General features: G+C 40.1%; 1 protein-coding gene across 2 annotated transcripts in view; it reads left to right on the top strand.

The window, feature by feature from the left end:
• VWA8 (von Willebrand factor A domain containing 8) overlaps window positions 1-14965 on the top strand; it is a 458876-nt gene extending 443911 nt beyond the window's left edge. For both annotated transcript variants that reach the window (XM_075852288.1, XM_075852287.1), the window contains exons 42-46: window positions 6513-6638; window positions 7464-7622; window positions 12637-12735; window positions 13276-13514; window positions 14749-14965. In XM_075852288.1, coding sequence (XP_075708403.1) covers window positions 6513-6638; window positions 7464-7622; window positions 12637-12735; window positions 13276-13514; window positions 14749-14857 — 732 coding nt within the window. In that variant the 3' untranslated portion in view covers window positions 14858-14965. The remainder of the gene's footprint in view (window positions 1-6512; window positions 6639-7463; window positions 7623-12636; window positions 12736-13275; window positions 13515-14748) is intronic.
• Window positions 14966-15871: the final 906 nt, after the last annotated feature.

Genomic DNA, 15871 nt, shown 5'->3' on the forward strand with positions numbered 1-15871 from the left:
GTGACAGCCGTCTCTGCCGTCTCTGTGTGTGCGATCGAGAGCGGGGCAACGGCTGTAATACACAGCCACGGCCCCGCTCTGACAGCGGAGAGGAGAGAAACATCTTCTCTCCGCTGTTAACCCTTTGAACGCCGCGATGACAGCTGATCGCGGCGTTCAAAGAGAGGGGACTGCACATTGATCGCGTCACAGAATATAACTGTGACGCGATCAAAGCCCACAACTCGTATGGCCAGACAGCCCAGGGTCCAGTGAAGGACCCCAGGGCTGTCTGAACATATTTCCTGTTGTTAGGGCATACTGAGGTATGTCCTAACAACTGCCTGTGTACGATCAGTAACAGGCTAATGTACTGGCATATAGATCTATGCCAGTACATTGCAGTTACAAAATAAAAATCAAAATAATAAATCCCTTTATGGGATTAACAAAAAAAGTTAAATGATTGTAAAAAAAAAATAATGGTAAATAAATAAATAAAAAGTAAAAAAAATACACAGAAACACACATTTTTTATAATAAATAAACTTTTTAAAATATAAGTCCAAAAACATGAAATAATATAGACATATTTGGTATCGCCACGACCGTAACAACGTGTACAACAAATGTATACCATTATTTATGATGATCGGTGTATGGTGTAAAAAAATAAATATTAAAACTGCTGCGCAACTGCTTTTTTTCTGCATTTTAATCTAATTAAAAATTTATAGAAATTAAACGATAATGTATTTGTACCAAAAAATGGTACGTACATAAAGTACAACTCGTCCCGCAAAAAACAAAGTCTCATACAACTACGTCGTACAAAAAATAAAAGCGTTATGAGCGTCGGGATGCAAAGAGGGAAATGTAAAAAAAATTGCTCTGTCCTCAAGGCTAAAATTGGCCGTGTCCTTAAGGGGTTAAGTTTGCGCTGCATTAGAGATATAAACAACGTTTTTGGTATACAAAGGAGCTGTCATTGTCTGTCTATGTGCTAGGGGGCAGGTTCCATCCTATTGGTCACTTAACTCCTTGTGGTTCTGGATATGTTTGTATGTTTCCTGTGCTGGTAAGTTCAGTGCACACAGTCTACAGTAGTTTCATCCCCAAATTCACAAAAACATACAAGCATTCATATATAAAACAGAATTGTCAATTCTACTGTAACAGTCTCACCCACATTGCACAATTCCACTTGTGGAAACTGAGCACAGAAGCTAGTACACCTCTGATACACAGTTGTCCTTAATTTATTATAGTAGGTCATAATACAATGTTTGTTAAATGTTGTCCTGGACAATACCTTTAAAAGGGGGTTTACTATCATAGAAATTCATGGCAGAAGGGTAACAAGTTGGCTCAGTGGTTAGCACTGTTGCCTTGTAGCCCTTGGTTTAAATACCATCAAAGGCAATATCTGAATGAACTTTCTTAACTGTGTTTGCAGGGGTTTCTTCCTGGTACTCCAGTTTCCTCCCACACTACAAAATCATAATGATACAAAATTTAGCTTGTGAGCTCCACTGGGACAGTGAGCGATGACATATTCTGTACAGCGCTGCAGAATATGTTGGCACTACAAAAGCAAAATAAATAAAAAAAATAATATATAGAGTCAACATGCATGTGTTCCCACATCTTAGCATTGGTGGATGTCCCACCAGCTGGACCCCAACAATCAGGGCCGCACTGTCCATGAGGTGAGATGAGCATCTCGCCTCAGGTTGTGGCCTGCTGCCTATCGGAGGGGGCGGTTGCGCCACTGAAACCAGACGCCACCGCCACTGAAACCAGCCGCTGCCACCCCTTCCTGCACTATAATTGTACCTGCGTCTATATGGCGCAGATACAATTACTTTCAGAAGGGCTGAATGGCAGGGCACATTCCGTGCCTTTCAATGATGTAAGCGGCGTGATGACGTCATCGTGCCAATGGCACCGTTGAATGACAGGGCAAGGTGCTGATTGGCAGGGCAAAATGACTTGAATGACAGAATGGCATCGTCGCGCAGCTTGCGTCGTTCAGCCCCAGCAGACCTTCTCAGAAGAGAGCAGGCCTGCATTTCAAAAGGACGGCGCGAAAATGGGTTTAGGTGAGTATGTAAAGTTTTTGTTCTGTTAAAAGTGTGAGGGGCTATATGTGGAACACTATCTACAGGAGGGGGCTATATGTGGAGCAGTATCTACAGGGGGCTATTTGTGGGGCTATATGTTCAGCACTATCTACAGGGAGGGGCTATATGTGGGGCACTATCTACAGGGTGGGCTATATATGGGGCACTATCTTCAGGGGGCATTAGGTGGGGCACTATAGGGGGGCCATAAGGTTCTGCACTATCTGCAGGGGGCTATATGTGGGGCACTATCTACAAGGGGCTATAGGTGGGACACTATCTACAGGGGGGGCTATATGTGAGGCACTATCTACAGGGGGCTATATGTGGGGAAACTAACTACTGGGGGCTGTATGTGGGGCACTATACAGGGGGATCTGTGGGGGCCACTATCTACAAGTGGATCTATGTAGGTCACTATCTATGGGGGGCACTATCTACAGGTGGCACGGTCTACAGGGGCTCTATAGTATGTAAAGTTTTTTTCTGTTAAAAGTGTGAGGGGCTATATGTGGAGCACTATCTACAAGAGGGGGCTATATGTGGAGCCGTATCTACAGGAGGGGCTATATGTTCAGCACTATTTACAGGGAGGGGCTACATGTGGGGCACTATCTACAGGGTGGGCTATATATAAGGCACTATCTACATGGGGCTATAGGTGGGGCACTATCTATAGGGGGATATAAAGTTCAGCACTATCTACAGGTGGCTATAGGTGGGGCATATCTACAGGGGGGGCTATATGTGAGGCACTATCTACAGGGAGCTAAATGTGGGAAACTAACTACTGGGGGCTGTATGTGGAGCACTATACAGGGGGATCTATGGGGGCCACTATCTACAGGAGGATCTATGTAGGTCACTATGGGGGGCACTATCTACAGGTGGCACGGTCTAAAGGGGCTCTATGGGGGCACTATCTACTGGAGGCTCTATTGGGGCACTATATATGTGGGGCACTGTCTACGGGGGCTCTGGGGTGCACTGTCTACAGGAGGCTCTATGGGAGGCTCTACTATCTACAGTGGGCTCTATCTACATGGGGCAGTGTGTGTGTGACACAGTGTATGGTGCTATTATAATCAGGGACACAGTGTATGGATCTATCATATTTAGAAGTGCAGTGTATGGCGCTATTATATTTAGGGGCGTAGTGTGTGGCACCATGAGAACTTTATCTTCAATTATAGGTGCTGAAATGTTTGAAAAGTGATAAGCTGAAGACATATGAGCGGCAAACTGCAGAAATGGGCTGTTGCTGGGAGACGTCCTAATAGAGGTCTGGACCGGATCGAGAAGAAAAGAGAAAAAGAACACAAGAATCTGAGAAGACGTCACTTAATGTAAAGTTTATTTTGCCTCTAATCAGTACTGTAGTCACTGTATGATCTGCAGCAAAATAATGGTTCGTATGATTTTTATTTATGCGAGGCTGCTAGTGATGTAGAACAGCCAGGGGGATGTCAATAAAGATCTGGGGGCGCCATTTCAATTTTTGCCTCAGGCAGCCTCAAAGCTACAATCAGCCCTGCCAATAATATGACATTGATAGCATGTTTTATTGATGTTTTATATCCTGTGTTGAGCTATTCTTTTTAAATATACTAAAAGTAACAATGGGTTCATAAATACAGAAAACTCTGTGCTGGAGATGTAATGATGCCCACTGCATATCTGGTGGGCATGCCCAGCCCTGCATCATTTTTGGTCTGGCCTAGTGGAACAGATTTATAAAATATGTAAATTGCATATCCCACTATTGTCCTCTCTCTTATACAACCCCCCCCCCATCAACCAATATACGAGTTATTTGATACATTTTTTTTTTCACAGCTGCAAGTTTATTAATTTCCGCAAAGTGGAAATCGCTCATTATCCCTACTATCCCTCAATGGATTAATAAAATAGATCAAATTTACAGATTTGAGGAACTCAAATTTTGGGAGTCAAATTTTCGTGCTAGATTGCTACTGGTCTGGGACCCATGGTTTACATTTAGAGGTTTTCAGGAATCCTGAATCTAGCCAACATTACACCACCATATATTTGTATTCTATCACTTGGAAACTGAGTGTGTGATCTTCCTTTTACACCCTTTATTCTGGTATTGCCATAATGCATTTATGTGAATTTGAAACATTATGCATATGGATTCTCTTTGATGTATCAATAACAAAGCTATTGATGTTCTTCACATACCTTTTGTAAGGAACCCCAACCCCCCCCCCTTAACACCCTACCCCCTACCGCTTTTTCCCTTCCCACCTTTGCCCCAATGTCCATTCTTATTATGTTTATGCTACTGTAAAAATATATTAAAGATATTGTTTATCCACTACTCAACAAGTTGAATGTTCCCTTGGAAAATTGCTGGATAACATATATATCAAATTGGATTCACTGTTTGTACTGTTTCATATTTTGAAAACGTAATAAAAAGATATTGCAAAAAAAAATAAAAAATACAGAAAACTTATATGGGAGAATGTTATGAGCATGCTCTATGGCATATGCAGTAGTCACTGTGCAGGGAGGGGGAGAAGGTCTTTATCACCAATAGTCATTTGTGTGATCCTGTGCTATCTGCCTCTTATTGTAACTATGCCTCTGATAATAAAAAATGACGACTGACCCTGTACCCAGTGTACGCAGCACAAGCTGAACGTTGATCTGTACAGAATCTGAAGTGCCCACCTATTCTAGATGTTTAGTTTCCAGTTTGTTCTTATAAAAGCACTACCAAAAAGATAACTTTGACATCGATCGTAGAAAGAGTTTTCCATCTGCAAATAACTAACTTATAAAATGTGTAGTTTCTCTTGTGATTTTCTGTGATTGCTTCTCTTTTGTGAGTGACCTGACATTCTCCTAGTCAGTAGCAAATGATTGATCCTTTTTGGGAAGAACTGTATCAAGAAGAGTCCAGATGAATTGCTGTTGAGTGAAATGAATGAAACAGTATTCCTCAGTTTGTAATATACAGTCAGATCTCATTGATGTCCTATGTGTAAAATAAATGGGGAAATTATCATTTGTTTCTTCATTATGATTGTTGATTGACACGTGGTTATTTTTTTTTCCCAGATAATTAATTTAATATAAATAGCAATTATATCCTGGTACGGTTACTCTTAAAACGTATATTTAGTCCCATCATTACTATTGGCCCAAGCGCCCTTATGAACAAATTTGATAATTTATATATATCTGTAAACCTGCATGTATATTATAGGTAATTTTAGTAGTTTTATTTTGAACTTTTAACTAATGGTGAAAGCAGCACTAAAGTGGTGATCTGCAGAACAATGCTGTGGAAGTGAAAGTTTTATAACCGGTTCCCTACCCGGCCAACAAAGTTCTGATTGTTGTGTGCCACGCACACCAAGGCAATTGGTCCTTCTTCAATACATCAAATAAAACTGCCAAAAAAAAACTCTAAATAAACTACATGTCAGTATGGACCCAAAATAAATATTTTTTTGTAAAAACTGGCTAATGCCCAATACATTTTTAAGACTGTCACCCTATCCAAGCAACATCTCTGAAACCACGTTTCATTGTATCTCAAAGTTTCCAAACAGAGGACCCCCTTAGTCAAAGACATTTGATACAAACAACCCCAAGTCTACAATCAGTGGGATCATGAGAGAAATTGCTGAAACCACATAGCTTTGCGGTGCGGACTTAATTCTACCCTTAAATTAACAAATACCACAATTTATTGAACTTTTAATATCGCTTTACAGTATATAGTAATGCCCCATAAAAGTAACTAACACAAACATATAAACACACATGCAGACAGTCATATACATCTAAATACACAGAGTAAAACATGTATACAGACATTCAGATAATATACCTCGAGCGGGGCTTCTACTGCGTGCAGGCCCTGACCTCCTTTCCCTCTTGGATGATAAAACGGCAAGGAGGCAAATTCTTCTCCTCCCATTCCCTCCCCCCATTTTCAGCATGGGAAGAATGAAGCGGCTTCAGCAAGAAGTGTGCAGCAGGACTGGAACGGTGCACTTCCTCTCCCCGGTTCGGTGAATTGGATGTGATTTCAACAACGGGGGGGGGGGGGGGGGGACGACGACGACGACCACCTAGATCCCTCCCCTAATAATGTAGAAGAATTTTATATAAATATATCTAAATATATGTATACAGTGTGTGTGTGTGTGTGTATATATATATATATATATATATATATATTTATATATATATATATATATTATACTGTATATTAACATTATAACCCTTGTTTTAAATCTGGAGAGCAGTAGGTCTGGTGATCTTTGGAAACGCCTGAGTTGTGCCAGTTTGATGCTGATGTATAATATCATGTCACAGTACAGTGAAGGATATTGCAAATCACTATATGATACTTAATTTTGTTTTTTTAAGGCAAAGGGTAAAGAAAGGCAATGGCTTAAACATCAAGCAATAGGAGAGCTGGACGACACCAAAATCATTGATGGTTTAACGGGAGAGAAAGCAATTTACAAAAGGCGTGGAGAGCTTGAGCCCGAAGTAAGTATTCTGCCAATGTGTTCTTGGACATGTTGTTCCTTTGTGGGTGTAGCTGAAATTATCTCTGACTAATCATATTGGTCAGACCGCGGGTGGACTCCAAGACTGGAACAGTAAGACATCAGATATTTTCAATGTTATAATTTGTATCAAGTATGATAGTATTTTGAAAGACTTTAATACATTGATAGAGAAGAACACAAAAAAGCAGCTACATTTACTGGTGATTTTGGGTAGAAAATTCTCTTTTTAAGTTCACATTGAGGTCCACACCCATAGAATATAGCAATATCTATCTTATTGATATTCTGGTAACTTGATGCCACAAATGTGTAGATATTAATTTAGGATAATAGTATTAAAAGGCACAATCTCAACAAATATACAACAGCTCTGTGCTGTTGACATACCTTTACTGTCTTATGGTGTTGTTCTAATGTTTGCATAGGTCTATAAGGCGGCTGCAGTTTATTGCACATTTATTCTTCCTATTTGGTCACAAACTGAAATCTCCAGGCTGGATGAGTCTTATCTGTCTAGCCATGCTCCAGATCTTCCAGCCCTTCTGCCCTATGTAAATGGCATGCCAGTTCTTGATAGGAGTATGAACACATTTTTTTTGGGGTGCTGCCTAGCAAGCACAGTGCAGAGATGATCCTAAAATATAAATTGCATTGTATTAGGCTTCTAACAGTTAAATATGTGCACAATTTAAAATTGCTTTCTAGTTCATTGAAACTATTTTATTCTGTTATCAGCCTTTAAAATTCTGCATTTTCTTTTACATGTAAGAGTAGTGTGCCTGACATTTCTATCTCTGCACAGCTTGGAAGCCCACAGCAGAAACCCAAGAGGTTGCGTCTCCTGGTTGATGTATCTGGCAGTATGTATCGCTTTAATGGGGTGGATGGCAGGCTGGAGCGCTCCATGGAAGCAACTTGTATGCTCATGGAAGCATTTGAGAACTATGAGCATAAGTTCAAGGTAATTACAAATGGAAAGGATACGTTGATGATTCTCTTAAAGGTGTATTCCCACTTTTGTAAACCTATTTAATTAAATAGATCTTTTTATTTAATTAAATAGTTTTTATTTTATTTTTATTCCAGTCATTGTCTTAGCAGTGCCCCAAATCAGTTTTGGTATTCAGGGGTAACATTCACTGGTAGATTTTGTGATCGGTGGTCACGTATGGTGGTCCGGTTCCTGCAAAGGACTGTGTGCAGTATCTGTTCTGTACATGTACAGAATAGCTACCTCTGCTTTGTGGAATAGCACCTATAAATTGGTGCGTAACTCGTTTCCATAACTCGATCATGTAATCATTAAGTGGCGGTAGAGCACAAAAAGCTTGAACGGGGTTTAGGGGCCCGTTCTAGAGATTGGTGCGAGTCCCAGCGGGACCCGCATCTATCTGAAATTTTTGATGTGGATATGTCATAAATGTACTTCATGGGAAAACCCATATAAATGCTGCGGTCGCTATTTCCGTAACTCCCATAGAACTGAATAGTAGTTACGGAAACAGCGTAGCTCGCATGCTACGCTGCTTCTGTAACTACCATTCACTACTATGGGAGTTACGGAAACAGCGTAGCTCAGCGAGTAACGCTGTTTCCTTAACTCGATCATGTAATCATTAAGTGGTCGGAAGAGCACAAAAAGCTAGAAGGTTGGACCCTTACCTCTGCTAAGCCATGCCTCCGACAGGGCTTCACAGAAGCCTGTAAAAATGACAAACTGGTGTATTGTACCAGTGATCTAACGATCGCTGTTTTAAGTCCCCTAGGGGAACTAACAAAATGTGTAAAAAATAGTTAGATACATTTTCAGGAGTGTAAAAAAAATAAAAAAATATTAAAAGTTAAAAAAAACAACAACTTTGCCCATTTTTCCCCAAGCACAATGTAAAAAATAAAAAAAATATAAAAAATTGGTATTGCTACGTCCGTAAGAGTCCGAACTATTACAATATACCATTATTTAACTCGCACAGTGAATGGCGTAAAAAAAAAAAATGGAAAACACCAGAATCTTTGTTTTCTTGTCACCTTAGCGCTAAAAAAATAAAACGTGATCAAAAGATCGTATGAACCAAAAAATGGTGGCAATAAAAACTACAGCTCGTCCCACAAAAAGTAACCCTCACACCGTTCAATCAATGAAAAAATATATAAAAGTTTTGGCTCTCAGAATGTGGTGAAACAGAACAAATTTTTTTTAAGAAATTGTTTTTTCTTTGTAAAAGTAGTAAAATATGAAACCATTTTTTCCGATTTTCTGTTGTCTAAAACCTGGGTGCGTCTTATAGTCTGAAAAATACGGTAACTCCTGACAGAGTATCACAAAATCAAGTTTGTTTTTTTCAAACTGGTCATCTCGCGCCACTCATCTTGGGATATGTAGAGCCTAGAGGAAAGATAAGGAAGGACACATCTGTATATGTGCCGACTAAACGAGTGTCTTAATCTGCAGATACCCATTCAGACACTACACTTCTGACTGAAACTTTCCTCCTCTGGGCAAATCAGCAGTGCTGAGAGGGCTCGTGTAGAGAAAGGCTTCCTACAAAACTGCCGATTCACCCTTACTACACCGCCACTTGACTGGAAACTAGAGTGGAAAAAATGTGTTGTAAACTTCTCCACAGTTTAGCGCCGATCAGATGGAGGTAGAGCTAGCAGAAGATTTATCTTTTAAATCCCTTTAGTTAAATAAAAGTGCCAGATAAGTTCCAGGATTTATTTTGTATGGTATGATGTGAGAAAATATTGTTTTAAAAGGTTATCTATTAAGTTGAAATTTTAATATGTGCTATTAGCAATTATTTAGCGTCTTTAGTTTTCTAACCTATCTACTGTATTCTGCCAGAGTAGCTGTACAAATTCTGGAAATTAAGATTTTGTTTACAGGGAAGTTTTTGTTTTTACAGGATCAATGATGGCTATAATGAATACGTTATGATGTGTTTTGTTTGTCAACATAGTTTTAGGGACGAACACATGTTGCGGAATAATCGGCCAAAAATCCGCCTATGGATTTCACCGCTTTACGTTGAAAGAAGGGAAAAATTGCAATAGAAGTTGACATACTGCCGATTAAAACATCCGCAACGCAGGTCAATTCCCGTACGGACCAAATTCTGCAGTGTGTAGTTGAGTTTTGATCAAATCTCATCAACATGGCTATTACTGTAATCCACCGCAGAATGTCCGTGTGCAAATCCACTGTTTTTTTGCTTCTTGTGCACTAACGGGGGTTTTACACTGGGCGATTATCGTGCAGACAAGTTTTCATATAATGCTCGTTGCCGATAATTGGCCTGTGTAAACAGGGTAGTGATCAGCAGATGAACGAGCAAACGCTCGATCATCTGCTGGTCGTATCGTTTTAAAAAAGTAAAATATTATCGGTGTCGGCATCACATTTCCCTGTGCCCTTAACCCTTACTGTATAATAGATCAATCAAGTTTTCAGTGATTTTTTATTTTTTTTGCTGGATAGAATAGTGCATAAATGTAGAATAAGTGAAGGTCCCGGATCCATACCAATGTTATATTTTGGCATAACTTTTTAATATCAGAAGATAAGGAAGAGTGGAATTTTCTTTTAAACTAAACTTTTGTATACCAGGTATGAGTTTAGTTGCCAAGTTATGTGTTCCATATAATATATACATTGAATGATTTGAATTACATACCTTATTGATGTTAACACATTATTATTTATAATGACCAGATAAACAGCTAGTCTGTTCGTCTTCCGTGTCTCTGATTCCACAGGAGTGTGAAGGAATGCCGAGTGGGTAGTTTCCAATCTGAAGACAGTTTAGTAAACTTTAAAGTGTAATAATCTTTTAGTAAAGAGCTTAAAATGCTGTGTAAGGAAGAAAAAGTATGTAAAGAAATAACATTACATCCCGAAATGTAGAAAATGCTAGAGTAAAGTAAAACCGTGCAAAATGTCTTTATATGTTTAATTTGTATAGAGTGAATTAAGCACTATGCCTCAAAATTGGAGCTCCCAAAGTTCCTGTTTTCTCAGGAAGTGGCAATTTTCCTTTAGCATGCTTCTCCCTCCTGAGCAGGCAGCTGCTGCTGAGGGGTGGCCATGGGCAGCTACATCCCTGCAGGTAGGGATGGGCAATTAATCGAAAAAATAAGCAAAATCTAAATTCTGCGTAATTAATCGACGTCATCTTGTGAATTTCGGTTTTATAAATTATTTTCTCCTGGTTTAAACTGTATCTGCATCTTCAGGCCGTAAGGTCCCTGTGCTACCGTTCACTATGTATTGCTGGACATTAGGCAGTGACGACATCACGCCAGTCTGTGCCGAGCTGCACAGACCAGAGGAGCAGAGGGGTCTCCTCCACTCGTCATTGGAACGGGGTTAGGTGAGTATTTATATTATTATTTTTATCAGGCACTATTGTGGGCAGCTGTGGGGGCATTATACAGCATGGGGGCAGCTATGGGGGACTTTATACTGTGTGGCGTGCAGCTATTGGGGAAGTTATGGGGGCATTATATTGTACGAGTTCAGCTATAGGGGAATTATACTGCGTGGAAGTCAGTTATGGGGGCATTATACTATGTAGAGGCAGGTATTGGGGCATTATACTTTTGGGAGGGCAGTTATGGGGGCATTATACTGTGTGAAGGGCAGTTATGGGGGCATTATACTGTGTGTAGGCCAGTTATGGGGACATTATACTGTGTGGTGGCAGCTATGGGAGCATTATATTGTGTGGAGGGCAACTATAGGGGCATTATACTGTGTGGAGGCAGTTATAGGGGCATTATAATGTGTGGAAGCAGCAATGGGGCATTATACTGTGTGGAGAGCACTATGGGGGCAATATACTGTGTGGGGAGTATATTATATACAGTAGTATACAGCAGGCTCACGGGATAACTATAAATTCAATGGCGTAGCATGCAAATAGGGGGCGTGTAATGCAAATAGGGGTGTGGTCTAAATAATCGTTCAATAATCAGAATCGAGGTTACATGTTCATTTAATCGTGATTTTGATTTAGGTCATAATTGTCCAGCCCTACCTGCAGGTCTCTTCTACTTGCATGGGACAGAACATTGAGTGTGGCTTCCTAAAAAGGGCAGAGCCACAATGGACCGACAAATTTATTATAATTTATGCCAGAAAACTGGCGTAAATTATAGTGGAAATCCACTCCTGAGTGGCATAGATTTTACTATGTGAGGCGTAGCGAGGTAGAGGCCCGTGCCAGGCCCCTTACCCCCCACAGCGATCGACTACCCCCCATCGGACAGTTAAATACATTTTAAAAAGAAGAATACTCACCTCTTTGCTCCTCTTCTCCCCTTCAGTTCTACTCAGGCTCTTACTTCTGTCTGCGTCCCATACAAGCTCTTGACGCCAGGCAACTTCAGGACGTTGTACGTGACGCAGCACTGATGACGTTGAGTGCTGTGTCACATATAAGGCCCTGACGATGCTCGGGATCAAGACCTTGTATGAGCCGCCGCATGTTGAGTTAGCTTGAGGAGACGAGAAGAGGAGCGGTGACGTGAGAATACTTATTTTTTATTTTATTTCTAATGGGGGAGAAATGAATGGTGTACAGCCGTGGTCATTGTGCTAAAATTATGGTGCACAGACGAGGTCATGTCACATGCAGGAATATTATACAGATTTCTTCAAAAACCTGTCGCATCCTACTCGAAGGGAGCAGATAGCTAAGACTGGCGTATGAAACACCAGTCTTCGTTAATCTGCCCCAATCAATATGTTTGCGGTAAACTGCTCCCACTGGGAGAATTGGAAACAATAGGGGCCTTGTTTGTTCTTTTTTTGGGAGGAAGGACGGCTCTGGGTATGTACAATGCAATGTAAATAATAAACCTATGGATAGGTCCCATTTAATTTAACTGATTAAGTGGCCCATCTTGTACAGGCGATGGTATCTAATTTTTAACCTTGTTACTGTTTCATATTCTTTTCTTATTCTTATCAGTATGATGTATCAGGCCATTCAGGAGATGGCTGCAGCATTGAACTGATCAGAAGTGACCAGATCCCCAGGAACAATAAGCAGAGGCTGGAGGTTCTGAAGGTAAATAGGTTGGAGATGCGGTGTAATTTGCTAAAAGTCCTGAATTGTTATTGATGTGTAGTAGCAATAATGTAAAAAAAGAACACATTTCATGCCCAACATTAGAGTAGGAATAACCTGAAAATAGAATCCGGACCACTCACTTGCCTTTTGTGGGCAAATATTTTTGTTTGCCCGCCCAGCTTCTTGTTTATCTTTTTGTTAGTTGAAGGTTTGGACGGTTATTTTCTTTATGCGATAGGGGGCCCCATCTGAAGCCAGTTTCTAAAAATGATTGTCTTATGCATGGTCTATTTGGTGTGGTGATGCATTGGCTCTTATTAGATGCAGAGGTGGAAAAAAAATTGGAATCTACAGCACTTGAGATAACTAAGTGCTGAAGTTTCAAACTTTTTTCATTTGGAGCCACTGGCCCTGATGCCAAGTGTCAACATACCAAATTTCAGTGAACCAGTCTTTGGGAATATGTGAATCTGTGTAAGAATTGAATGTTATCTCCCTTGTAAAACTAATATTATGTAACCTGCTCTCTTTCATTAGACCATGCATGCCCACTCTCAGTTCTGTATGAGTGGAGATTACACCTTGGAAGCCACCGAGCATGCCATAAAGGAGATAGCTAAGGAGGATGCAGATGAATATTTTGTCATAGTCTTGAGTGATGCCAACCTAGAACGTTATGGCATACCACCGGAAAGGTTTGCTCGAGCCTTGACAATTAATACTCAGGTTAATGCTTTTGCTATTTTCATTGGATCCCTAGGAGACCAAGCTGAAAGGTAAGGGGTCAAATAAGACAACCACCAAATCACCACAGGATGAAAATTAGTACCTGTAAAACATTAGTCACATACAGTAATTGACTTTATTGTTTTTATTGAACAATCAAAATTTTTCCCATGGATTTGTGAGACTGGTGTACATTGATTTACATCCTTTGTAAAGTCCCCTTTCTGGAGAAATTGACACATTTACTTAGAATTCAGTGAATATAGGACACAGTGCAAAAATGTGTAGTAAAGCTTTATTTATACCATTTATAAAGCAACACTTCGTAGGTCGTAAACTGAAAGCTGACATTTTTTTGCCTCACCATTACCAAATACTAGAAGTCAATCATAGAGCGCTTTTCCCTCTTTTTTTTAATCTTCCACAATACATTTGGGTTGTTCCCATCTAAGACATTTGTGGCATATTCATGGGATGAATGGAGAGGTGGCCGCGCACATACCCGGCCATCTGTCTATTCATTCTCGACCTGGATGCAATGGCCAGCAGCCTCCTGGCCATGCTGCGCTATAGTGTCAGTTAATATCACGAACACCCTGACGGAAACCCATTAAAGTCAATGGGTTTTGTCTGGGGGTAAAGGTGTCCATCAGACAACGGAACTGGCGCTTCCGGTATTTTCGTTATTCTGCACCTCTGACAAAGCAGAACAGTGAATAGACCGACGAAGATGTGAATGAGGCCTTATCAAGCTTTTCTGACACCTCTGTTTAGAAAAATGTCAGAAAACAAGGCCAAATGTGAGAAACTAGCTCATTATATGTATAGTGCCACCGTATTGACAAATCCCCCCCCCCCCCCCACACTGTTTTCTGTCTTACAGTATTGTAATCACCTCTATATTGCAAAAAAGCCTTCAATAATGGTCACCTGTTAAATTAATATAACGAATATATATTGCACCCAAGGCCTTGCCAAGCAAGTTCTCTGCCAGCAAAGGGTAACTCGGGTGAAGAATTGTAAGAGATATTCTAAGGAAGATCCTAAAAATAATGGGTATTTTTCGGCTAATAAGGTCTGCCCTTGCCATTCCATTTCCTTCCTTGGCATAGCAGCTCGTGTTAGTGTATCCTTCCTTGGTCTATTCAGGAGCATTTATTCACTGGGCAATTAAATAGCATGTATCTATTCATTATTCACATCTGAAAGCTTTTTTGCTCCCACTCTCCATGATAAAGAGATTTGCATTGCTAATATCCTCGTATTTCCCCCTTTAACCCACAGGCTCCAGAGGACACTTCCAGCGGGGCGATCTTTTGTTGCTATGGATACAAAGCAGATCCCACAGATCCTGAAACAAATATTCACATCTACCCTGCTGTCAAGTGCTTAGCAGCAATATTAAAGTCTGGCTCTTGTATTAGATATACAGTAAGCCGAGGAGAAAACATGCTTTTTTTTTTTTTTTTTAATAATTAAAAATGAAATGTGGATTAAATTATTTTCGTGTCTCGTGTAAATATTGTAATCTCATTCTTAGACGTGGTTTTAATCTGAATATTTTCTTCACGTCTGTGCTACATTATGGTTTTTACTACCATTTTTATTTAATATGCTTAAATTGATCAGTTCAAATAAAATGTAACTTTAATGTAAAATTTTCCTGTAGGCACATATACAATGATAGTTAAAAATAACTGCTTTATATTAAAAATAAATATATATACTCATATACAAGCGTTGTGTGTCTCATGTGGTGCCTGGATCTGAAGTGACTAATATGCATAAATAGATCCTGTCCTTGAATGTTTCAGACTTGTTACTGATGCTATGAAAGCCACAGGGCTTTGCGTTATTTACCATTCATAGCCATAGCTCATGGACATTGAGTTAGAAATCAATCTGATATTGCCAACTTCTACCTGCTAAACAAATAGGTTATTATGGTTTAACTATAAATGAAGACTATTAACATCAGGGTGAGCGAAGTACAGTAACCACTGAATTAATAAATACGTTACTGGAATAGCCTTCTTAAAATGCAAGGGCCATATGTAGAAGTGGAGTTTTCTTGCCAAAATTTGCTGAAAATATAATTATGTAGTTTATTCCAAACCATGTGTTGGAAGTGTGTAATTCCTAACTGGCGGAATCCCTTCTCAGCTCTAATCATTCTGGAGGGCGGCCTCCCCACTGACAGATTCCCCAGTATGAACATATATTAAACCACAAGCAGTGACAGTTACGGAAGCATTGTAGCACGCGGGCTACGCGGTTTCCGTAACTGACATTCACTACTATGGGACTTACGAAAACAGCATAGCTCAGCGAGCTACGCTATTTTCTGATTACATGGTCGGAAATTACAAGTGGCAACAGGAACAGAGAAAGGTAGAACGGGGTTTAG

This window comes from Rhinoderma darwinii, chromosome 2, assembly GCF_050947455.1.
Source record: "Rhinoderma darwinii isolate aRhiDar2 chromosome 2, aRhiDar2.hap1, whole genome shotgun sequence".
NCBI classification, from domain to species: domain Eukaryota; kingdom Metazoa; phylum Chordata; class Amphibia; order Anura; family Rhinodermatidae; genus Rhinoderma; species Rhinoderma darwinii.